At 36.5% G+C, this 26,179-nt stretch overlaps 1 protein-coding gene across 1 annotated transcript in view; it reads left to right on the forward strand.

Moving 5' to 3' along the window:
* jbug (jitterbug) overlaps positions 1-26,179 on the forward strand; it is a 67,017-nt gene that overhangs the window by 31,562 nt on the left and 9,276 nt on the right. The window contains exons 21-41 of the mRNA XM_053744688.1: positions 13,861-13,997; positions 14,996-15,121; positions 15,919-16,039; positions 16,530-16,603; positions 16,751-16,907; positions 17,183-17,391; positions 17,569-17,748; positions 17,873-17,947; positions 18,404-18,563; positions 19,610-19,758; positions 19,873-19,945; positions 20,255-20,422; positions 21,215-21,384; positions 21,592-21,684; positions 21,888-22,032; positions 22,412-22,497; positions 22,881-23,073; positions 24,270-24,491; positions 24,827-24,990; positions 25,259-25,409; positions 25,894-26,142. Of these exons, the coding sequence (XP_053600663.1) occupies positions 13,861-13,997; positions 14,996-15,121; positions 15,919-16,039; positions 16,530-16,603; positions 16,751-16,907; positions 17,183-17,391; positions 17,569-17,748; positions 17,873-17,947; positions 18,404-18,563; positions 19,610-19,758; positions 19,873-19,945; positions 20,255-20,422; positions 21,215-21,384; positions 21,592-21,684; positions 21,888-22,032; positions 22,412-22,497; positions 22,881-23,073; positions 24,270-24,491; positions 24,827-24,990; positions 25,259-25,409; positions 25,894-26,142 (3,102 nt within the window). The remainder of the gene's footprint in view (positions 1-13,860; positions 13,998-14,995; positions 15,122-15,918; positions 16,040-16,529; positions 16,604-16,750; positions 16,908-17,182; positions 17,392-17,568; positions 17,749-17,872; positions 17,948-18,403; positions 18,564-19,609; positions 19,759-19,872; positions 19,946-20,254; positions 20,423-21,214; positions 21,385-21,591; positions 21,685-21,887; positions 22,033-22,411; positions 22,498-22,880; positions 23,074-24,269; positions 24,492-24,826; positions 24,991-25,258; positions 25,410-25,893; positions 26,143-26,179) is intronic.

The following is a 26,179-nucleotide window of genomic DNA, read 5'->3' on the forward strand; positions in this document are numbered from 1 at the left end:
CACATCAAGTAAAAAATCCAATGTGGTGGATTAGGTCAACCAAAAATCTCGGCAGAAATCTCGATGATACTTTAAAAAATTTTCACCACAAGTCGTGAAGTATGTACAAGGGTCATTTGTGTAAACCTCCAGCGTTCAAAGATTAAGACATAAATCATTATGCAAGTTCCAAAGCAGCCAAACTTTCATCCTACTTCTCAACTGATACTTGACACGCTAGTTGTACATCTAGGCTGAACGTATGTGTACCTACTAGTTACCTAATTGCTTCAAAATGTTAATCATCTGTTCCCTGAATATTTTGTATATACAGTTGTCGACACTTTCGTGGGTACGGCTGACCCGACGCGGCAGTAAATGGTTAGGGTTTCTACTCGGAACGTAATCGCACAAATTATACGCGCAGTGCGTCCAGCGCTGCACACTTTCTAAGCAGAGCAATGTGAAAACATAGGGATGGAACTTAATTCGAGATTGCATATGATTGTGGATAAAGTTATGCGGTAAAATTATAAATAACCAAATTTCCATGCTATATTATTTTTAATTAAAGATGAATTCGCCTAGGTTGCGTCCGAAAGGTGTGAGTTTCAAAGTAATCAGTCTAACTTATCACCAATATTATAAGTAACACACTCGTAAAGAAAATAACGTATCCTAAGGCCGGAACAACCTTCAACCCTCAAAATGTCACGTTGGCTTTTAGCCAGACTTGGTTTTACAGTATTTTTATACAATTACTACTGCTGTGAATAAACAATATAAGGGTTCCTTGTATACAGCTTATTTTTTTACATTGCGCATTTTTTGTGAGAGATATGAATGATGAAACTAGGCTTGCACCGTCTACTTTGACATTAAAATTATAGTGCGCAAAAAAGAAAACAAACATTACGCCATTTTGTGTAAAGTTAGAGACGCGCCGCCGGTCAAAATCAACTTCAAATTTGACGGTGAAACTCACCCTACTCTACTTATATCCAAGAAATCGACATACAAATTAGCCGATCAGCTGATCGGAGTTAGTAGATAGATTTCTTTTGGAAGCGTTCGAATGCCATGGTGAGTGAAATAGTAATTCCTACCTTGTACTCGTATATAGTTTATTTTCTTTTGTTTATTGAATCTTAAAATGATCAGATTGAATCCAATAATACCTGATTTATTTGGTGTGTAATAAAAATAAATAATGAATGGTTTCTTTTCCACATCACAAAATAATGTGCTTGTAAAGTATTAGCTCTTGCCCGTAGCTCCGTCCGCAGTAGAATTGCTTTGATCTCGGGTCATTAACTGTATCTATTACAAACTTAATTTAATTGACCCAGAGCGGTTTAGCCTTGTGAGCATGACAGACAGACATACTTTCGCATATAATATTAGTATGGATACATGATAAGTGTGACATAGCTCATTTACAGTTATAATATGTATGCATTATACAATTTAAAAAAGTAAATGCAAACATTAATATCAATAGCTATTTAGATTTATGTACTTACGACACCTTCTAAGATTTTAAACGCTTTAAACATAGTAGGTATTTACGTACTTAAGTAGAGTACTTACCTATATTATTACTCCTTAGCTTTAATGAAGAACTAGTACTAGAACGAGTACTTAGTCTGTGATGAAGGTTAACATATGTGATTGGAAGGCTACATTCAAGCCTTATTTGCAGTCTCTTTCTAACACATGCAAGGTGAATGAATACGAGATTTAGCTGTCTTGCTCCTATAGTGAAAGGGGCTCTGTACAGTCAGAAGATAAATAATTCGGTTAATAAAAATAGCACGAAGTAATTTTCTCATATATAAAATACTATTTCTTAATCGTCTTCATTATTTCTATCTATACTAGATGGCGGATGAATGGAGATAATTATTCTTATTTCATAAATTCATAAATAGGACAGTTGGCTTAACAAAACGAATACAAAATTATTAATAATAAAACAGTCATCTATAAAATACCTAACGGGAGCGCAGTTTGTATCTAACACTGAATCACTCAGATCATTAAATACTTAATGGTTCAATAAAAAAATACTGTCATTCGTAGCGGCTATCCAGATGCCTTTGTTGCCAGTACACGTAGGCTCTCGAATTCCATGGCCGCCATTTTGAATACCGCAGTGACGTCACGAGGCTGGGCGCGGGTGGCTCTGCGCCTGCGCTTGCTGACATTTGAGTCGCGCCTGTATACGAATGAGGCTATGCCTCTTTAACAACAAAATGCAATTTCGCCGCATATTCTATCGTATACGTGCTAACACATACTAAATACGAAGTGCCTCCCTGCTCTTTTGGCATAAGAACAGTTGAGTGACAGTTTGTATAGTGTAGTGAATTCTCGGAAAGTGTTTGTTGTGATTTCTTCTTGACATCAGTCAGTACAGTGCCCTAGATAGCAGTCGCTGAGGGAGTGAGTCTTCGGAGGATTGCTTGCCCCCAATAAGTGAGTCTATTTGCATACATTGGATCCTCACATCCGTCTCTTATTCATCCGTGTAAAATGCTAAGTGTGGGCGCGACACGTCATTATCTGTGCCCAACCTTTTGAGTTCCAATACCAAATAGGTTGATATAGACGCGCGTAGCTACAGTTTCAGTTTTAGGAGTAACTTTGTTAAAATGTATTCCTTGAATAATGTCAGATTATTGATCTATCTCGCCATCTACGGCAATGAGATTGTAAACATGTCATGTCTGTGAATTCTTACAGACGATTTGTGACTTAATTATACCTAGAATATTTTTATGAATAGCAATACAAGATCAGTCAGCTCATAACAGCTCAAGCAGTCATCCTGATCTAGGCTGGTTTCGCACGACTGGGCCCCAACAAAGCGCGAACGTGCGTTGAACTCTTTTATAAGGGCCGTTTCTCACGCGCACCCTCCTTCATTAGTCCACTCCATACGTCGCAAAAACTACTTTAAAACTATGTAGGTTAATGTCTACTATCAAGGAATAATGTGGGTGCATCCAACGGATAACGGATGTAAAGTTTTTGCAGGTAACATATTAATCGCTCGTGCAAACGTAGACCAATATTGCGTGACTGCGCTGGACTGGTCTGGTTACTTGGCAAAAAAGCACGCACTAATTTCCGTAATCGTTCTAATGGATAAAAGTTATTCCGACTTAAGTAACACGCACATGTATTGCAAATAAGAGGACGTGGTATGGAGCGGAATGCGTGCCTTATTAGACCTTTCGTTTGATGGTGAAATTGTATGGGAATCTTATAAAAACTGAGCAAATGATACTTATGGATATTGAGTATACAGAAGTTGGTTAATAAACTAAACAGTTGCAACATTAATGGCATTTTAATTCATACGTCTATCTGCATCAGTATCAATCAAATAATTACGAGTAGATAAAAAAGTTGGTCTAGATATCCTAAAAGCATTAATTATGATTCCGATCTGGATTCAAATTGGCGACTATTTGCATATTACGTAGACGTAACACATCAAACAAAAAGTCTATCAAACTTTTACGAAACCAGTGAAAGCATTCAATTGCGTGCGCCAAATGAAAATGACCCCAATGGTTCTTTACTTGCATAAGCCAAATATTCAAACATAACATTATATACTACTTTCTTATTACATAAAGTTGAAGATCGTCTGGACTATTTAACTGCCAGCTAACAGACAATGTTTATTAAGAAATAAAATAATCTCGATTCAGTCGATCACGATTCAGAGAATGTGTAGATACGGATGTGAAGAAATAATGTCCATCCAGATTGTTCCTTATTGTCTAGGAATTAATAGCGTTTCTGCGAAACGATTTACGAGAAATGTGTTTTCCGGGTTCTGTAATCGAATGTATCGATAGTTTTGTTCAGTACATGTGCGATAAGGAAATGAAAAGACAATTTCACTTACAATTTTTATAAAAAGATATACTCATATCTTTTTTTAGTGATCGTTAGGTACATTTTATAATACACTAGCTGCGCCCTGGGGCTTCGCTCCCATGGGAAATTCGGGAGAAAAAGTACCATAAGTGTTATTCCAAGTTATATTCTACCCGTGTACCAAGTTTCATAACAATCGACCCAGTAGATTCTGCGTGAAAGAGTTAACAAATATACACACATATATCCTCACAAATATTCACATTTTTTATACCTAATAGAGGAATATTGCATTTTCTTTTTTTTTAATTTAACTTTCAAAGTGTTATTTCTTCTTAATTAAAATTTATCGCACGAAAAGTAAAATGTACAGAAAATAAATAAAAATATACAAAATAAAAAGGCACAAATGTGAGAAATCGACATTACGATTCACTCACATGTTGTGATTATCGACGGAAAATTCGACTATAGTTTCATTCTACTTGTAGACGCTTTTCAAACTATAGTCGACTTTTCCGACGAAAATAACTCGGGAGTGGTATTTTGTCATGACATAATAGTATAGTATTAAATAGGTATAGGTGTAGATATGGGTCTCCAGATAACCCTAGCCTACCCTGGCCCTGGCGGATTCTATATGAAATAAAAAACGTGTACGTATAACGATAAGCAGATATATTTCCAACAGAGGGCTAATCAGTTTCTGTGTTGTCAACACACAGCTATACTTATAAACGATACACCAATGGTAGGTAGGTACTTTTTTGTGCTAACGGCCGACAGATCTTAGAAATATAGTTAATTATCTTACCTATCTTCTTTCAACATTTCTGTTTGCAGCTTAAGTTTTTCAATCACCAAACAATTTCCAACAAGCTTGTTAGTTAGTTTACTGGCAAGTACTTCATTATAGTGATCTCTAACTCTAATTGCCAATTTGTTTTAATGGACCTACAAGTACAGGAGGCACCTGGACCTGGGTAGGTAAACGTAACAAGGCCAATGCCATAAACGTTCAATGTCATAAATAAAGGAATGTAGGACTAACTACCTAACCAGATTTGTACTCGTTCGGTGTGAACACACCTCCAAGTTCTGACATATCTATAATAAATAAATATACATGGTATGGATAAATCATACAGACTGAGATAGCCCCAAAGTCAGTTTAAATCTTGTGTTATGGTATACTAACACAAGGACACTTTAAATCAACCAAATGGATTTGATGGTTGTTATATACATAATAGCTGTGATAATAGTATGTTATGAAATTAACATATATATATTTACGTAGATAAATGAACACCCAAGACCCATGTTAGTAAAAAAAGGATCATTGTCTAACTTAACCTAACCTCGGGGATCAAACCCGGGACCTCCAAAGCAGCAGTCAGGCATAGGCATCAGAAGTTGTCTGACTATTATAACTGTACATGTAGGAAAGTATGTTGGTTTGAACACGCTTGAGCTGACCTGCTTTTAAATATTCTTTCTTTGTATGAGAAAGGAGAAATATAAGAATTCATGAGGAAGGTAAGCTCGTCAAAAATCGCGAATGTCCCATGGGAGCGAAATCACGTGCGTGTAAAATATTCTTGATTGTAGTCGCCGCTAGAGGGACAAGCACACATAATAATATAACTAAACTATAATACCAAAAACTTTTTTCATGCACTAAGAACCTACCGATCGAGTATCTACTTAGTCATAAAAAAATATTTCTCACTTTCACAGAAGTGTAGTTATTACTAAATTCTCTAGTATAAAATCCGCTATCCGTACTTCTATTACTATACATAGGCACTATGCATACTTTATTGGATTATGGAAGCCAATGAAAGACAAAATTAAAATTATTAATTATTTATTTAACGTTGAAAGGTGTGTGTATGACGCTTCGTTAAACCAAGGGCCGGGAATACACTAAATTCTGAGAGAGCCTGGAAGATGTAAGTACTTATATAACTGTGACTTCAATAATAAGGACTTCATGTTTTATAAATAAACAAACTGTATGAAAGGGATAGACTCCTGCAGTTAGAGATTCCGACATACTTGCATACTAATATTATAAAGTGAAAAGGTTTGTATTTTTATTTGTAATGAATAAATTAAAACTACTGGATCGATTTTGATAAAATTTGGCATCGAGATAGACGAAACCGAACCTTTTACCCCAGCGAAAGCCCGCTAGCCCGTTTGTATATATTTTTGAATTCGTGCATAAAGGTTAAAAAAATAACAAAGCGCAATATCCTTGCAAGTGGGAACATTTCCCTAAAGTGTCGACCATGGTGTCCGATTGCGTGCTATCTGCCGGATACCTGATCCCGCCGCGTCCGGCCGTACAAGCAACATCAGATTACATGCTGGGAATTAAAATTATATTTCATTCCACTGATTTTATATACAAAGTCCTCCTGCTCTTCGATTGGTTCCCACCTTTCTGTATCATCATTTTCAGCTGCGCGTGTTTAATCGTATTTGGTTTTAATACAAACCGGCATTGTAATCGAAGATTGTAATATAAACTTACGCTTGTCAGGTGAAATAAGTACTTACGTAGTAGGTATTTAGGGTCTGAATATGATATTATTTTAATAAAGCGAACGTCTCGTTTTGAAGTGATTCCATAAGAAACTTATAACACTCTTAGGGAATTCCCGACAGTAGATGCCTAATCAACTGCCCAGCATAAACAATTGCTGTTATTGTCGTTGCATCTATATGCAACGAGTAGCTGATTTGTTTATGGTTTTAAGTAGTTTGCTTGCACACGATGTTCCACATCCCACACTGACTCTTAACACACAATCATGTTTGATTCTGGCGATGACAAGTCTACGTTCGTCTTTAATACCTCATAATGACATCGAAACCAGTTAGTGTAGCTTGCACTAGGAGATTAAGATCTATCAATGAAAGGCGTGTGTAGTAAATTAACATAATGAATTACCTAACGACCTAAAACCTATACAATCATCGTCGAGTTTTGCAAAAGTCGACGATGATTGTATAGGTTTTATTTTCTCTTAATTTGAAATATTTGCAATATTCCGATTTTATTTAATTGATTAAATTTTTCTCCGTCGATATTACTATTAGTAATTATCGGAAAAATAACTGTAAATTAGGTACACCTAAACGACTCCCAGGATAAATAAGAAATTATTCAAATAATATATAGTATCAAATATAAACCAAAATATTAAGTAAATTTATCTTATCTTAATAATCTGATTATTACATTTAAAATGTATTGCATACAAAAGGGTCAAAAATTATTTGCCATCATTGCTTTGATATAGCATTACATCGAAGTTATTAAATACAAAGTAGCCACCTGCGTGAAACAGGTTAAAAACTGCACTCTGGCTTTCGAAAGAGCGGAGAAAAACGAGTTTTTGAAATGGCATATTTCCCGCGCCGGTATATTTCGACACGTCCCTATTCGAGATAATTAAACATGAACCGGCTAATCTATCAATTTAACAAAAAAAAATATGAAAAAATAAACCTCCGTTATCTCCGGTTTTGGCAAATAAAGATGTTATTTGAATTAATGTACCTTATTAATCTTGATAAAAAAAAATATTCTTTTTCTAGTTTCGCGAATTTTTCATTTAAATACATATATGATTCTGTGTCTCAAAAGTAAAGACGAATCGCTTTTATAGGATCAATTCACTTTGGCATCCTGTACGAAAGCTGTATGGAGGTCAACTGGACAAGAACCATGAGGACAGCAGGTCTAGTCTAGACTCATGCTTGTCACTCAATTTCCAATGCCGTTTCAAGATTAACGTTTTATAATTCAACTATAACTACTATGATTACTTGCACTTATTTCAAAGCTGGAAATACCGTAAGGTTTATTACCGTTACCTCATTATCTGCTAAGTCTAAAAACAGTCTATTCATTTGATCATATCGTACAGGCAATACACATATATGAAATTTTAAAAATACAGTACAGTCAATAACTTTGTCATTATCGTCAACCATCTTAATGACCCCACTGTGGACCCCCCTTGTGGTCTTTTAGAAGGATAAGAAGTATGGGCTATGCATGACCCACCGGACACACCACATTTAACGACTTCAAATACAGCTGGGACCAACAACGGTATAACGTGCCTTCCTATGCATTATTAGGATTAACCATCCAATGACCGACTTGTGAGAACGGCTTATCTACCACTGCCTACTAGACTACTAGTAATAAAGTCCGAAATCATTTCGTTAAATCTGAATTTTTCATTGTGACCAAGCTCTAAAATTATATATATAATTATATTCCAAGACGATTACAAAGTTAGCACTATTTGAACGCAGCGGGTTGATAAGTACAGGTCAACGCTTGTCTCAAAGGAGTGACCAGGCTGTAGCGGGGCATAGGCATGCTGGTTCAATCCGCTTGGACAATTAACATGTTTTACAAACAGTTGAACTGGCTAATTGAAATGACACACGTGTATGTACTTAATTACGATGGAGATGCAATATAGCGTTTGTATTTCACTTCACGTGTAACAGAAACCAACCTTTCACATTTTTTCTTAATGATTCAGTATTTTTGTCATAATGTCGTCGATTGAAAAGTCACATTTGCTTGGAAACAAAATATACTGTTAAAATTGTATTCCCGACGATTGGTCTATCGAAATTACAAGGGCTTATTGATAAATTATGTTAGTTACAAATTATACAATAAGTGTATTCGAAATCTACAAAAGTCCATTTACATATTTTTATGGCTACGCCCAGACAGATCAGCACCTTTATCAGAATATATTACAGCCTCATCATATATTAGAATGTTAATTCGGATCTAACATCGTGTCGAACGGATCTTACCGTAATACATTATCCTATTGAGGGCTGTCGTAAGCTGTTACTAGGTAGTTATTTTTTCCGTAGAAACAATTTTATTATTAGCCCAAAAGTAAGTTCAAGACTTGAGTTCTGAGATACTACTTAATGATACTGTACTATTTGTAACATACATAATACTTCCAAGACCTAGGTCAATCAGAATAAGATTTTCGTTTGATATTTGGTGATACCTCCAGATAACAACAACCAAGTGAATGGAGGTACGATTTTTAAATTTATTTCCACGATAACTTAATATTTATGCGTCAGTCCTGACAAACGCCTGAACTAACAACACATTAAATCTGTCTTCCAGACTTTTCATTTATTTTCTTGCTGAAAACAAAACTATTACTATGACTTGAAGCTTCAGAACCAGGGTAACATATTGTTACTTGTTTCGTAATGTCGTTCGTGTAGCTGTACAGGTAAACTACAGAGAGAATGTCATGGCTGGTCACGGCATTGTCCAGCCTGACGCTTCCTACGGCGACCAGCGCGGCCCATTGTCAGAATCTTTTCAACAAAATGCCAGTTCTATTTCTATTGCAAAACCTTATCGAAACTGCAAAACTAACCTTTCAAAGAAATTCTTTTGCGCAAAGCATTTTTGTTTTATACTTTCCAGTCATGCGCCAGATTACTTGAAATATTAATAAGTAGCTACCACTGAAATGTAGGTAGGTCAGAACAATGGTATAAAGCTACTTGCATTTTACATTTAGTGATTTATCAATATATTATTACCATATCAATTTATTATCTTCCGTACTTATTCAATTTAGACAACTAAAATGGCCACACTTAATTAAATTTCAATTGATATTGATGATTACTAAATGGCAATCAAAATTTTATTCGACTTAATCAATAACAAATACCTATACCTGCTTCATAAGTTATGATACGAGTTCGCATTACTTATTTTAGTAGGTATTTTAAAACGAGTTTTTACAGGTTCAGGCAAACAAAATGGAGAGTGAGGGAACCACATGAGTACGTTAAGAATTACCTAAATATATGCATGTCAATAGTCTAAATATTACGGATGCCGAAGACCGTGAAAAGTGGACAAGGAAAAGTAAGAGAGCGGATCTAGCTCAACTCAAGTTACTATACGTATTTAGCAGGGAAGCTAGCGTGACTAACACTGTATATAAAATAAAAACTTTAGGAAACACGCTGAAATCAAATTTTCATGTAGATAATAATATTACATCACAGCCAATATTGCAGATGTTATCACAAGCCATTGCAATGGTCCAGTTAGCACTGGCTGTGTACAGTACACACCTACTAAACTATAATTCACTATATTGTATGACGTAATCAATCACTGCTACTAGCTTCCTACTGTTATTTATTTCTGGGATATTTTTTGCTAATCTCAGTATAGTATCACTTCTCGGGGTAGACAGAAATTGTACATAATTTTATGAATTATACAAAAAATGCACAAAAATTCAATCGATTATATCGATTAAGAATTCTACGTATTATTTCATATTTATTTCTTGAAAACTATGAAGTTTAAAATGAGAAGAGCAAAATCACATATACCTCTATACGTTTTACAATACAATAATTTTTTAAAAGTTAGTAACATTGAGCTACTGACAATACTTCAATCGCGCATAATATTTTACTTATAATATTTAGTGCCTATCTTACTATTCTCCAGTAATAGATCGGAGTCTTGCGATTATAACTCTTTTTTTCTAGCTCTTTAAGTCCCACTGCTAAGCAAAATGCTCCCCCAACTTCTTTCCTTCTTCATTCCTGTCTTTGGTGTTCTATTGCCATTTCTTGTCGAAACTGTTTAAATCATCCGACCATAAATAATGATTTTTCATTTCAATATAACTTAAAGAAATTTTCCACGTGCAATCCATCGTTTACTTTGTCAGTAATTACTTGGTAGATTGAAAGACAATGTTAACTTTCGCTGTGACGCGGGCGTCGTCAAAATTGCTCAAGTTTAATTTGCGGTCGTAGCAACCAGCGACGGACGTATACAAAGTGTAGAGAACACAATTTACACCATAACCTCACTTTCTAAACTTTTGGGCGCTGTTACCCCCAAATGTAATATAAAAAGATTTGTTGCAGTCTAGTGAACAGTCTTGTCAATTCTCCGATCTCCGTGAGCTTCTGATTCACTATTTTTTCAATTGCTAGAGATAAAATAATCAATTTGAATAGATAATATTATGAAATATGAAGTACGAAGTACGAGTCTATTCTTTTTTATCATTTTAGGTTATAATTATAGCTTTGGTCATAACCAAAATTTATAAAATTTGATAAAACAGAATCTTTAACCAAACAGAATCTTTAACCATTTAAAGATTTAGTTATAAGTTCAATGAGTAATAATTAATTGAAATACCTAATGGAAAAAAATATTCAAATTAAGAGAAATGGCCGTTACTCGTGTTTCCCATTTCTCATGCAGTTTCTTACTGGTATAATCTCCAAACTAAGTTCTTCAGGACATTTGTGATCCTTAGAACCTGTCTTCGCCACGTGCTGGCACAGCTTTAGATAAGTGATGTTGCGCTATACATTCTCACGGAATTGTGCACCACCTCGGTCTGGCTGCAGTCGGTGTTTGTTTTATTCAAATGGCTTGGATAATATTGTCACTATAACAAGCATAAATGGTTGGTTCCGAGATCTCGCATCTAGTTTGGATAAAGACAGGGACTCACTATGGCTACCTTTAATCTTCGTAAATCTTAGATTGTAAGTTAATTCATTTCTTATATTGGCTCCATAAATTATTATTTATATATCGTAGTGAGAAGCAGAATTTTAATTTGATACATATAGAATCATCAGTTAACAAATCATTTTAGTATTCAAATTATTTCCCAAGATATAACAAAAGTAATTTATATACAATTTTTTGACTTGCCAAAACGCCTCATACTAATCGCACCTCCTTGTGACGTTATCGGCAAGAAAACCGACCTTCCCATAAATGTGATCGCTAATGGTAAATCCTTACATATTATAAAAAGAAGTCCCATTGTGGCGTCTGTCTGTATGATGCGATAAACTCATAAACTACCGGCCGGATTTTTGACCGGTTTCATCCATAATTATAGTCTGATAATAGGTTTAGGTGTTTATATTAATATTTTTACCCGAGCGGAGACGGGTCGGGTCGCTACGGATGTTTTATTGTAAGGGCATGATAGTGAAAGTTTACTTGTAGGTACCTAAGTATCTATATAATACCACCGATGTTGTTTTGAATCCCGTTAGTTTATTAATGTATGCCAAGTTTGTTAATTTGTAATTTTCTTTACCGTTACTTCATTAATTTCGATGCTTAGATAATATTATCTAACGGAGTCTTTCTCGAGTATTTTACGACAACATTAATATTTTATAATAAACAAACTTATTAACTTGACTATAAAATAAATAATAGTGTCGTCAACACACAACAACATAGGAAAAGCATAAGGGTTACATGTTTGGTCGTGTTTATGACTATATTTTATAGTTTCTTCATCAACTTGACATATACTTAATGTGTACAAATTGTCTTTCATACACAAGCTTTTCACATTTTTTCTCCACTTTTTTCATTACTTTATAATACAGTTGCAAATCGTATAAGTAATATACGTAACCTATGTAAGATTTATTAGAGCAAACATACCACATAACATACGATAGTCGATACTATCTAGTATCGAGTAAGTATGATAATAGTCGATGAAGTCCTAAATATTATCTTAAATTGTTCGCTAGCTTAGATTATATGACTAACAGTCATGAGTACAACACAATTAAGTTTATGTGAATCCGAAAGGTAGTATTAAGTCCCATCAATTATGCATTTGTTCACTGCAACTGCACTGCCGTTACTGTATGGTCGACCGGTCAAACAACAACTGTGGCTGATGAATAAGCACTACTTAATCCACTCCGCACGCCACATAGTGCTAAATGGACCCATTTTATCTCAAAGAATCTCGACTTTCCTCACTTACAACATCTTGTGTAATACAAGAATTCTTCGCTTACATTCCAAAATAATTACCGCGTAACGCTGATAGCTTTACGTTAATGTAATTACGAGAAAGTAATTGCGTTATGGACTCGGATTAGAATGTTTTGCACAGGAAATTATTTAATTTCCTTAAGTTACGCCCTGTTCATTTTATATATTTTTTTTAATTCATACTGAATTGGAAACTTATGCAAATATCTCTATTTTAAACTACCTAGTAATTGGTATATAATTTAAAATTTCATCAACTAGGGAATTAGGAATGTATCCATTATTGGGTATAATTTTTTGATAAAAATTCGTAGATAGGTACAGATCATAGATACTTAATAGTATCGATTGTAGTAAGTAGTTTATTACTGATGTAAGCACCTAGGTATTTTTAATAAACACTAGCAGTGGAGGCCACCTAGCCAATCCACGTCACGCTTGGATTGCTTACCGTATGTTTAAAGTTATAAACGTACATTACATTACCGGGTACTGAGCTTTTAAAGTAAAGTTAAAGGCTATTTCTGATTTTAAATGTCCAAAACTTTGTTTTCAAGTAAGTATTATATATAGGTCCGAAAATTTTGCCATAAACCTGAAACTTTGTGAAGACGAGGAGTAGCTTAGTAGCTTGCAAAACTAAATGAAATTACCCATGTTAATATAAATATACGTGTGTTCCTACTGTTGTCGTTCAAACAACGTATTGCATGTTGTAGCACGTAAAAGTACGACAATGCAAATTGCGCACATACTACGTATTTGTGGTTTAAATTGTAAATCACAATTGTTGGCCTTTGTATAATTTGTATTTATCATTCGATAGTCATCATAATTTTGCGATTGGCGCCAGTAAACCCTCTTTATTGACGCAATTATGGTACGAACATCGATGGGTACCTACGATATTTACTAAAAGCATTTGTGAAAATAGTTTTTATTACAAGAAATCCATATTTTAGACTTTATCTACTACTTTTAATATATAAACGCTACACCATTGGATACAATAATGGCTGGACTTTCCTATATGAATTTCATAGACCGGGTAAAACATAATATTAATTTTAAAATCTGCTCTTTTCCAGGATCCCCGTGGAAGGTAGAGGTGATGGCTGGGCCGGCGGGCGGTGGCGGCGAGCCTGCCCGGCTGATCCCCGCGCGGGTGCCCGCTGTCTTCGAGTTCACCGCGCCCCCCGGGACCACCACGTTCAACAAAAGTGAGGTGTGTGTTGTAGGAAGGTAGAGGTCATAGCTGGTCCAACTCCCGCTGTCTTCGAGTTCACTGCACCCGCCCCCCGGGACCACTAGCTTCACAACAAGACTAAGGTGTGTGTGTTGTGTATGAAGGAAGACGAGATAGCTGCACCATTTCCCATTGACCTCTCCTGATGGGTGCCCGTTGCCTTCTGGGTATGAAGACCTGGGGAAATATTTTCTTATGTCTGTGTAACATGTAATGGAATATCTTCAGTATATTCACTATTCGGCGCATCTTTAGGCGAAAAGTAGATTTTTACGATTTATTATTACCTAGGTATTTTACATATTTTCTAATTAAATAATCTCTCTATTCTCTATAGAATATTTAACACAAGGCTAACATCTAACCTTGAACTCATCATGCTTGGAATGTAAAAGTGGTGGGCGTGCAACCGCTTGCAAGTTCCATTCATTAATATCTTTAGATTTTATTATTGTTACTTTCTGATAGCATCAGCAGTGGATACTGTCATTCTCATGGCCCTGGGATAATGCGGCAGTAGGTAGTGTAAGTTGTACATTATATCTGTCTAGAATCTCGATAGGTGTTTTTGATAGTAGAATGAAGCAAGGTATGCTTTTATAGAATAAAGCTTTAATTCTATGGCAAAGAAGGCTATTACATATTTTTTCTAAATATTTCTATGGAACATATATACCTAACTATTATAAAGGAGTGATGTCACTATAAAGCGTCAAAAAGCATCACCAGCATCGTCAAAAGTCAAGCAGCAGCAATGTGCCATAGTAGGCGATTCCACTTAGGTCTTTCCTTGATTCCATTTTTGCGGGTAGGTATTAACCGCGTCTTTTCCAGAACTTGTTTGTCTTTGTGATGATGCTGGTTTATATTAAAATTTGTAGAATTCTATAAATCTCTGTCGAATGGAGCATATTTCGCCGTAAAAAAAAAACAGATGTCATCGAAGAAAAAAATAACATGAAAATATTATCCACCAGGTCGGAGTAACTGTGACCGCACCGTCCCGTCGCCCGGTGCCTGCTCGGGTGTTGGACGTGACCGAACGACCAGGGGTCTACCGCATTGAGTTCACGCCGGAGGAAGTCGGCACACATCTGATTGATGTAAGAATATTGCTTCTTTTCAGTTTACTTCAATAATATGTTCAATAGATGTAGGTAGGTTCTTTATGCACAAATTCAACAGTCAGATATTATAATCTATTGCGTTAACGTAATCTACTTAGGAATTAATCTGGTAGTGGGTGAGCAGTGAACACGAACTCGTAATACATTGATAACAGACAGATAATTAAGCAGATTGATTGATGATAATGTTTGTCAACAACACACTAAGAATACAGAAATAAACAACTTTCATAAACAAGCAGGTAGTATTTTGTTTATTGCATGACATTGGTTGAATAACTCACTGCCCACCGGCATATTAAACTAGGATATTCAGCACAAGAGATAAGGAAGTTAAGTTTATTTCTATTCTCGAGCTTTATTTCTATTCTCTCATTATTATATCTTAGACCGTAGTGTTTGGAGGGTCACCGCTCAACCGAAACAGGAAAGAACAAATATTGCAATCCAAACTTTTGTAGTTAACGTTTGTATTCATAGTTACAGGAATTAGCTATAATATTGTGTCTGTGTCGCACAATTTCACTTTTATTGAAACAATACTACCTAATCTGTTAGTAGAATGTGTGGATTTATTCCACATAATTTGTTCATTCGAAAAATAGAGCTTATTTATATTTGATCGAGATTTTTTAAAAGCGATAAATCTCCCTAATGTTTCATTTTATTTTTGTTAAAGTCAAAACTACGGCCTATATAGATGGTTGTATCATAGCTACGAAGCTGTGAGTCTGCTACGAATTACTTTAAATTTGTTTTTATTATTATTACAGGTTTCGAACGCCGATGACAAATTAGCTGCAGGTCCGTTGGTCGCCAAGGTGTATGATGCTAGCCTTATCAAGGTCACAGACGTTGGCAATGCTGTCGTCGGGCAGCAATGCCAGTTCAGAGGTATGGAAAATATCATGAAAATCCCATTTTTCCGATAATGCCATACAGAACAATTTGCACTAGTACTTACGTATATTACAAAATATTACACTATTGCAATGAAGTTTGCCGAACTTTACGGTTTTGGTAGACATTGCAGGTTTTTCCTTGCGGTAAATAAAATCTCTCATAAAAACTACGAATGTTCAAGCATTCGCTTCGGTATCTATCCGAGATCAGTATTAGACGTCATATCATAAAACATCGAAATTTTAGTGATTTATATTTTAAGTTGATGCCGATAGTGACGGAGTCTCAGCTACTAATGCAAATGAACACGCGAAGTCGAGAGAAAGAGAGAGAGAAATAGATTTCATATCATACCTACGTACCTAGGTACTCATAAACTTTCCTCGAGTCCTATCCAACAGCGATATACCGTATGACGAATCGTTTTGATAATGTTAGATGTGCTTGCGAAGATTACTTATGTAGAACTTTGCCTTTTTAGTGGACGCTAGTGCAGCTGGTGAAGGGCAGTTGGAAATATCTATCAATGAGGGAGAAGTACCTAATCACGTCCAGGTAAATATTTTTTTAAAATTAATTTACTACATGGCAATATACCTCTACTTCTGAAATATAAAATATAAGCTATAAAATAAGTAGGTATTGCCTTCTTTTAATTACCAACGTATTATTTTTATAGTAATGATTGATTTTGATTCACAGGTAGTTGGTGGTGGACGATGCTTAGTGTTTTGGAGGCCTGAAACTGCAACTCCACATAGAGTAGACATCAAATTCAATGGGGAACCAGTACCTTCGTCGCCTTTTGTATTCCACGTCACACCTGCTCAACGAGTTACTATTGATACTTCGCAAATTGGTAACTATTAAAGTTATAAATTATCTAAGTATTTAAAGCTATTTTTTATAGGTTAATATATAAGACTGTGATTGTGTGCAAAGATCAAATTTATAATACTCTACATATTAAATCAGATCAACTCCTTAGCTTAAAACTAAACAACATAGGCCTTTTTTTACAACTTGACGTTGACGTTGACAGATAAAAGTTAGGTTGCTTTTGTATATTTACAAATATTTTGTTTGAATTTGTGCAAAAATACTGTTGTTTTTTTCATTTTTTTTTTTTAATAGAACTAATACCAGTAGACGAGACTGCATCATGTTCGGTGCGCGTCGAGGGCTCCGGTGGCGGCGAACTCACTGTGACTGTCCGCGGACCAAGAGGCGAAGTCCCAGTGAGACTCACTGGAGATATAGTAACTGGACTCGTCGCCAGCTTTGTCCCGAGACATGTTGGGCCTCACACACTCACGGCTCATTACAACAATCAACCAGTACCGGTAAATACTCAGAAATTCATAACGAACGACACAATAAATTTTATACGGTTTTCTTTATTTTTTATGCTTTTACTAGTATAGTTAACTTTGTGTACGCTTTTTCTTGTTTTCTTAACTACAATGATACACAATTTATGAATTAGATGCATATATAATTTTTTTTTTTTTATTTCATAGGAAACACCATTTGTCTGCAAGGCATATGACGGAAAACTAGTCAGTGTGACGGGAGGGTCATCGGCCCGTGTTGGAGTGCCAGTGCAGCTGGCAGTCGATGCTGCTCAGGCCGGAGAGGGAAACCTTGAGATCACAGTGGCCGCAAGAGGTCTCAATATTCCCACACAAGTTCATCCGCAGGTAGGTATTTGTAAAATGTACTCATTCGAAATGCTAACCTGAATTAATCACTAAATATTTGGTCTAATTTTACACAACATTGTGAAAATTCTTTTAGTTATTAAACATTACATTTTCTTTTCAGGGGAATGCCCGCTTCACTGTATCATTCACTCCAACAGAAGCTTGCGACCATGTCGTCAATGTATCATTCAATAAGGTAAATAAGAATACAAATCTACAATCAAACTTACAAATGACAGTGTCCCTTTCATCAAAATCTGTTAAAATTCTAGTAAATTAAGAAGAACATTAGTATTGTTTTAGAAAGTAAAATATTAATGATGTAATAAGGATCAGCTGAGTAAATAAAAAAACAGACTACAATGGATTCAGTCAGTGCTGACTAAAGTTTGCTTGTATGCTTGGCTACAATAAAGTTTATAATTTTAAATACAAAAATTGAAAGTGAAGCTATTTCGTGTTTCCTCCTAAAATATATGTTGCTCTCCTTTCAATGACCTCTATGACGTGAACTCTACACCTATCTGCCAATGGTCCTGGATCTAAATCTGGATTGTCAAATATTGTACCAGTTCTCACATATATTAATTGCCCATGTTTCTGGATGTGTTATGCTTGTTTTTGTTTTTCGTATAACATATGATATTAACAGATGCGCGTCCCCGGCTGCCCGCTGGTGATCTCAGTGTCGGAAGGTGCGGGGGGCGGCGCGCGGGTGTCGGTGCCGGGCCCCGCGCCGCTGCACCGCCCCGCCGCCCTCACGCTGCACCACCCCTCCGCCACGCTCGACCAGATAGAGGTCAATGTTGAGGGTGAGTCTGCATATTCACTGAATATATTTTCAAAACTCTGATGTCGTGGCTAGATCATAATTGACCAAATCGTAATTGGTCAGTCTCGTCGTCGTCGTCGGTTCTTATTCTGAGTCCGGTCTGGCCACGACATATTACAAATCGAATTGAAAATCGACTTTATTAAATAAATATTTAGAAGTTTGTCATATATGTAAGGACACTGTATTAACTATTTCTGGGCTAACATAGTTTTATAGTGTGTCTAAGATATATTGATATTTAATAAATACTATCTAATTATGCTGCTCTAAATCTACTTTGTACAAAATACTTACCTAACTTACTCCATATGGCATGTGATACGGAAAAATATATAAATTATATGCAGTTTTAGGAGGTGGATATGCGCTGTGCTTTTAGTAGTAACCATTCTTGCTAAAATACTATCTTGCACATTTCTGAGTTCAAAAATATATTTGTCTCTTTCCAGGAGGATAATATGAGGGCATGTTAGAAAAAAAAGTTTAATGACTAAAATAATGAAACTCTCACAATAATGTCAGTAGGAAACGTAGAACAAGGAGTGTCACAAGATTTTAGATATATAGGAAAACAATATCGTTTATAACCATTTTTACGCTTTGCCCTACTAATAAATCCACCTCTTAACACGCTTACTACAATGTAATGAGTCACTAATATTTAACTGCGCTTTAATAAATCGTGTATATTAGTTTAAGTTTAATATTTATAATTCAGTTCTAGGACAAAAATGCGTTTGGATAAATCTATTATGGTTTTTGAAATAACATGACGCCATATAACATTTATATTGCAATAAGCTCGTTCATCCGCTTCGCCTTAACTACCTAACATCATTTAAAAACAGTTATAAAACTGGCCATAATATTTTGTTTACAAAAAGAAACAGTTTGCAAAATTTTGAAAATAAATATTTTTATCATAGATACTGGCCAGTAACACTAATATAGGGTAGAGAACATAGGCCTAGTGTAGTGGGGAAGTTAGGGCGTAGCGGTGAGCTGAGCGTTGCGCGGTGGCAGGTCCGAACGGCGCGTCGGTGCCGGCGGCCGTGGCCTCAGCCGGCGCCGGCGTCTTCCGCGCAGAGTTTGTGCCGAGGGCCGTAGGAGAGCATCGCCTCAACGTGCTCGTCGATTCGGTCCCGATTCCGGCCAGCCCGTTCCATTTGAAAGTACGTTTAAAATGTTATTATTTGTATTTTAATTGCTTTGGAAATATGTTTAGTTACGTTTTTTGATTCGATTGTAAAACACAATGTTTTAACAAAACTATTCATCATTCATAGGTTTATGATGTCACCGCTATCAGAGTGAAGGACGTTGCGCATGGAACAGTCGGCAAACCTGTAACTTTTCTAGGTACGTTATGAAACTTCTATAAATTTAATGTGGTTCCGTCCTGATCACACCATATCCTCCAGTGGGTGTCGTACGCGGCGACTGAAGGACACACAGCCTTGACAACTGTTAAACAACCTCATTTCCAAGGATCATTGACGACAATCAGGCAACTGATTATATAATCACAGCCGGAAATTTTAAGTTTTATTTCTTACGCTGACCCAGGTTTTCGCGGCATCAAAATCCCGAATGGGGAATTTTAAATTCATAACATATGATCTGCAATGATATCTCTGTGTATTCAGCTAGAATCTTTCTATATATCAGTTGAAACAATGGCCGCCGGACCCGGCAACCTTGAGGTGACAGTAAACGGCGGCAGAGTGCCGACTGCGGCGGCCGCGCAGGGAGCGCACACGTACGCCATCAGCTTCACGCCCCGCGACCCCCGCCCGCACACCGTCGAGCTGAGGTTCAACGGGGACCACGTGCCTGGTAAATAGATACACTTTTTTATACTTATCTTAATCTTTTAAGGGCTGTTTCGCTTGCTTATTAATAAAGTATGATAGCTTATATGTAACATCGAACAGATAACCATTCCAGCATAAGTTTATCTTCTTTGTAACACAACATACCGTTTTTTAGTTTCATCAATATACCGATGAAACTGTAACCGCCTCCTTTCTTGCTTAACTTTCAGTCTCTACTAAAATTGACCAATAAAATATATGTGGCCGTCCAAACCAAAAGGGACCTTATGGCGCCCGGCACGCCATTATTACCGTTATTTTGTATTCGAACAATGGCAATAAAGAGCTAAGTGCCAGCCGCCATAAAGTTCTTTTTGATTGGACGGCCGCATATTTGCCGATTATCTATTGTTAAATACTAAAAAAATACAAGAACATGGTTGCAATCCATAAATAAATTAAAAGCATAAAATAATGCACCTTTTCACATAAACTTCAAGATGTAACCTTTTTCAGTGACAATTTCTCCTGAAGTTTAGTAGCGCGCATGCGCGGTTTGTTCCCTCACACTGCCGCAGCTGCCGTGGTGGCGCTAGTCTCTCAATGTTCATCATCATGTGCTACCCTCTGTAACGAATGCTGGGCATAAGCCTCTTTCCGTCTACCCCAACCATCTTTGTCCTGGGCCATCCTTATCCAGTTATCGCCAGCCATTTCCTTTTCATCGTCGACCCATCTAGCTGCCGGATCTATGCACTCAATGTTACCAGCGCGCAATTACTTATTAGTGTCTATAACAATTTTCCTTTTACAGGCAGTCCGTTCGTATGCCACGTGTCAGCGCCAGCGCGCGTTATCGGCGCGGGCTCCAGTGAATCACCCGACAAGGTGTCCGTGGGAGACCCCTACACCTTCAGTGTTGATTCGCCCACCTCCCCACACGTGGAGGTTTTGGGTCCTGCCCGTAGACCCGTACCTGTACAGGTACGTCGCGTTTTAGTAATAATTAAGAACATATTTGGGTTATATTGAAATTATTCCTTAATAAAAAAACCATTTTGCGCTTACTTACACATTCTTATCTATTCGTATATTAAAGGATTAATCTGGCTGTACCTATTTAGGAACACTGAATTTATAGTTAAGCTACAGCGTTCTATTTGATTAAATTAAAATTATATTTATACACAGGTATCAGCAGAAGAAACAGTGGGAGAAAATGAAGCGAGCAAGCGTTATACTATCTCTTTCGTTCCGGTCGATGTCGGAGATCATAGTATTGAGGTAAATTCGTTAAGTATAAAGCACACGTTAGCGTAAAAAATATTTTCATATATTAGAATGAAACGACTAGGTCTAACTTGGAATATTCATTATAATAAGTAAATGCATTCGATCTTTCCATATTTCTATTTCAAATTTAGTATGTTTTGTATGGCGTAACTTAATGCAAGTTTGAGGGGAATTTAACAATAAAAAAATAAAAGGTTCGAGCGGGAGCAATGGGGGGCCACGTGGAGGGCAGCCCATTCCTGGTGAAGGCGTACAGCGCAAGCCGCGTGGCAGTCACGGACATATCGCCCGGAGTTGTCGGCCGACCTGTTTCTTTTACCATCAACGCTTCTCATGCAGGTATGTATGCATCCATACTAATATTACTAATGTCTTTGTCTGTCACGCTTTTGCGGCTAAATCGCGGGGCCGAATTTGAAGAAGTTATGAATAAATATACTTAATGACCCTATCACTAAAAAGGGTATCACGAGTGGAGCTACGTATAACTGTAGTTGTTCTAAAATTTATTTAAATTTTATTATCCAAAATACTAAAGGTGGACATAATGCTAATAGGTTTATCTCTCAACCAGCCCATTTGATAAAAAAGAGAATAAATATTTCGACAACTTGGCATCATGTAAATTAAATTATTTATATTTATTTTAAAAATCTTATACGAAGACAAGACAATTTCACATTCATATAATAACTCATACAAAATTTATTGGTTTCAGGTGCTGGCAATCTGGAAATAATAGTCGCGGTCAACGGTAGAAACGTCCCAAATTATGTACAAAGTGAAGGAAACGCAAGATTTAAGGTAACACGTTGTTTCGTAAAAATAAATTAATTAGTCACAAAACGTAACATATTAAATTTTATATCGTAATATCTGTACCGCAGAGCAACCTGCTTTCAGCAGGTTGCTCTGCGGTACAGCTCATTTCTACAGCTCTTTAGTTTTTAATGCACAAAATTTTTACTAAACTGTATTTCTTTATTATGTTTTCTCTCTGTTTTTCATGAGAGCGATATTTCACTTTTATTGTTCCAAGTAAAAACAAATTCACAAACACATGGAGAACTGCTAAAAATATTCTCATTTTTCTCCCATCTAAACATTAGGAGAAACATATGAATTTGTGCGGCGCAAGAAAGCGGCGTAAGTTGTCTGAATAAAAAATATTTATTTATTACCTCCAGGTGAACTTCAAGCCAGTAGAGCCAGCGCCGCACATGCTGTCGGTGCGTTTCAACGGGCACACTGTCCCCGGGTCGCCGTTCGTGTGCCCGGTGACGGCGCCCCCGCACGCGGGCGATGCGCGGGCACACGGCCCGGGGCTCAGCTCCGCGCCCCGCGCCGATCCTGCCGAGATACACCTCACTGGTTTCCATAGTAAGTATCCAAACTAACTAACAGACTCCACCCTGGTTGATTGTTTAGAGATTTTTAGCCGCCGGATGGCAGTAACTCGTTGTAAACTCATGCCAGCTGATGTATTTACGTTAGACTAAAATAAAATCTGACACCAGTATTAGCAAAACACACTCGAAAACAAGATCATCATCTTATTTATACCTCTGAACATAGGCCAACTTGAGTTTTAATTTTAGTTTTTGTTTATTTTATTTTTTATTTATTTATGTACACAACAATGTAAATATAAAACTTACAAAATAAATGTATATTTGTGAAGTTGTTTATCTTTCTGTCAAGTATTGGTCAAACACAACTTTAAAAAATTCTCACCTTATTGTATTTTTTTTTATATGAGGATAGGCATGTATTTTTGTTTGTTTACTTGCCCTTTGCACTTTCTTTATTAAGATCCTTTCACAACACACTCGATATATTTATTTTATTTTAATATATTATGCTTATTGCCATCTTTATACTAATAACAACCCTACGACACTTAATACAAAAGGAATATTTATATTTTCGCCCCAATATTTTGACACGTCTCGTATCTGTGTGTACATTATATGAATCAAATAAATTCGTCCATGATATTATCAGCAGTTATGATAATGTTTACTAACGATCGTTTATGCATCCATCAACAAAGACGCGTGTTTATAAATCTCGCGCTATCAGTTTTTTGTTGACGCTACCAATTCTATGAATACATTTTAGTTTGATTGTTTCCTTACTGATGTGCATACATTGTCTCAAGTGTTCCTGGCGACAACGCGGTCTGTCCCTTTGTACGTGTGTTAATTAAAATATTTAATACAATTTGTCTAATAGGAGTAGGAAACGGATTTTTATTTTAACGAACTACATTTTTTTGTCATTTGCCAAATAGAATGGTCGAGATTGGTTGATAAACACCCAGTGCGGACAGCCAATACGACTCAGCGCCCTCGTTTATTTTTTACTCCTTATAGACTACACTAATCATACTAAACCATTTGTTTGTAATAACTTTATTGCATAAAGAAACACAGATACACAAAATATAATTATGAATGCTAAAGTCCACATATAAGGCCGATCACGCCAAATCCACGATTGCGATGAAATTCTCAAGTGAATTGTTATTAGGGATGATGAAGTAATTCCATTTTCACTGTAATTCCATTTACCAGCCGGTGAACCAACGGTATACGTGTCGGGGCCCGGCGGCAGCAACGTGAGGACGCGAGTGACGCCGACAGGTGAAGGCCGCTATACAGCGACGTACACACCAGAAGCTGTCGGTCGGCATAGCGTCCAAATCACTTCCTCGGGTCGCCATGTTCCTGGCTCGCCGTTTACTTGTAACGTGTATGACGTGAAGAGAGTTAGGGTCACGGGACTTGGGCCTGGAGGTAAGACACTGATTTTATATATCACAAACAAATATCTGTAAGTAGTTTTATATTGAATGAATGAATGAACTATTTATGGTAAAGTACACTATATAGTTAAGAGATAAATTTACAAAGTTTGTGAAGCAAGTTCTATATTATCTGTTTCTGATATTTGGAGTATTCCTAAATAGTCGAAAAAGTTAATTAAAAACTAACCGTCGGGTAAATAACTAACGGGATTTTCTTTTAATAAAAATCATAATCAAAAGTCGAAATAATAAGTACGTTACCATTACTTATTATAAAGAAAAGTTACCATAAATCTTTATCTCATAGATCTTTATCTCTTTCAGAATTAGAAGGCACATTAGAAGGTCTCAGCTTAGATGACGTCGTAGACGAAGAGCGCGGTGTGGAAGTTGGCAAACCTGTCACATTCAGTGTAGACGCGGCGGGGGCAGGCGAGGGTACTCTAGAACTGGTTGTATCAACACCATCTACCACGGTCAAAGCTGAGGCGAGTTCATATAAATAAAACTTCGATAAATATATATTATTTTATCTCCTTAAAATTACACAAAACACAGGTCTTCAAGTTAAGTTTCCCAAATTGATCATAACCCTGGTATGGTGTTTTGACAATATTTATGAAAAGGCCCGCGATTGCATGATCTAAAAGGTTCACAAATGACTTTGAAAGTAAGGACTTAATACTAATTATTCATAGTCATTCTATACCAATTAACCGTTATTATTCCTAAAAAATAATAAATATTTATTCCCAGGTGGTAGCCGTAGCCCGAGGTCTATATGACGTGACCTTCGTGCCAGTGTCCCGCGAGCCTCACCGAGTGTCCGTCACATTCAACGAACAAGCGGTGCCGGGAAGCCCCTTCGTGTGTCGAGTCAGCGAGCCACACACTTATGTACAAATAGGTACGTTAATTACTCCCAGGTTTTGACCATTGACACGTTTTCATCCCTACATAGATACAGTAGATATATTTTGCAAATTGCAATTGCAAAAACGATATCGAATATACAATCAATGAAAAACTATTGGTGATGTAGCGAGTATATGTATATTATTATTGTATTATACTAATTATTATTTTATTTACTGCACCAACGTCTATCTATTAACGATTCCTCCCAAACGTAAGGTTGACCGGACGAGATCATTTTAACGATGAGTCCGCCATTGTGCTTTTTATTTACATAATATTTAGAATTTTATTTCTGTTCTTTTTTTTTGTGTAATAAAGAGTATTGTATTATAATAATCGTTTTATGTATAGCGAAATTGAGCTATAAACACATTGGTCTCTTAGAAAAACACTCCCCCAAGCTGTTTAAAACTGTTTTATATTCAAAGCTATCTCAGACACTAATTTCACAATTTTACCCATGTGTGTTTCAGGCGGCATCGCCACAGTTGAGATAGACGAGACGCTATCAGACGTGGAAGTAATATCTCCGACCGGAGCTCGAATATCCGAAGCGCATCTAGAAGACACGGGTCTCCTCACGTTTCCCGCGCTCAAAGTAGGCAGATACATGGTGCGCAGTTCCAGAGGCCCCGTGGCCGAGGTCGAGGCCTTAGATGCTTCGGCCGTCAAGGTGCTGTCCATTGGCGATGCCGTGGCCCACAAACCTGCAATCTTGACAGGTAAGGATCATAATATATTAATGTGTAAAGGTTTCAG

This window comes from Plodia interpunctella, chromosome 5, assembly GCF_027563975.2.
Source record: "Plodia interpunctella isolate USDA-ARS_2022_Savannah chromosome 5, ilPloInte3.2, whole genome shotgun sequence".
NCBI classification, from domain to species: Eukaryota; Metazoa; Arthropoda; class Insecta; order Lepidoptera; family Pyralidae; genus Plodia; species Plodia interpunctella.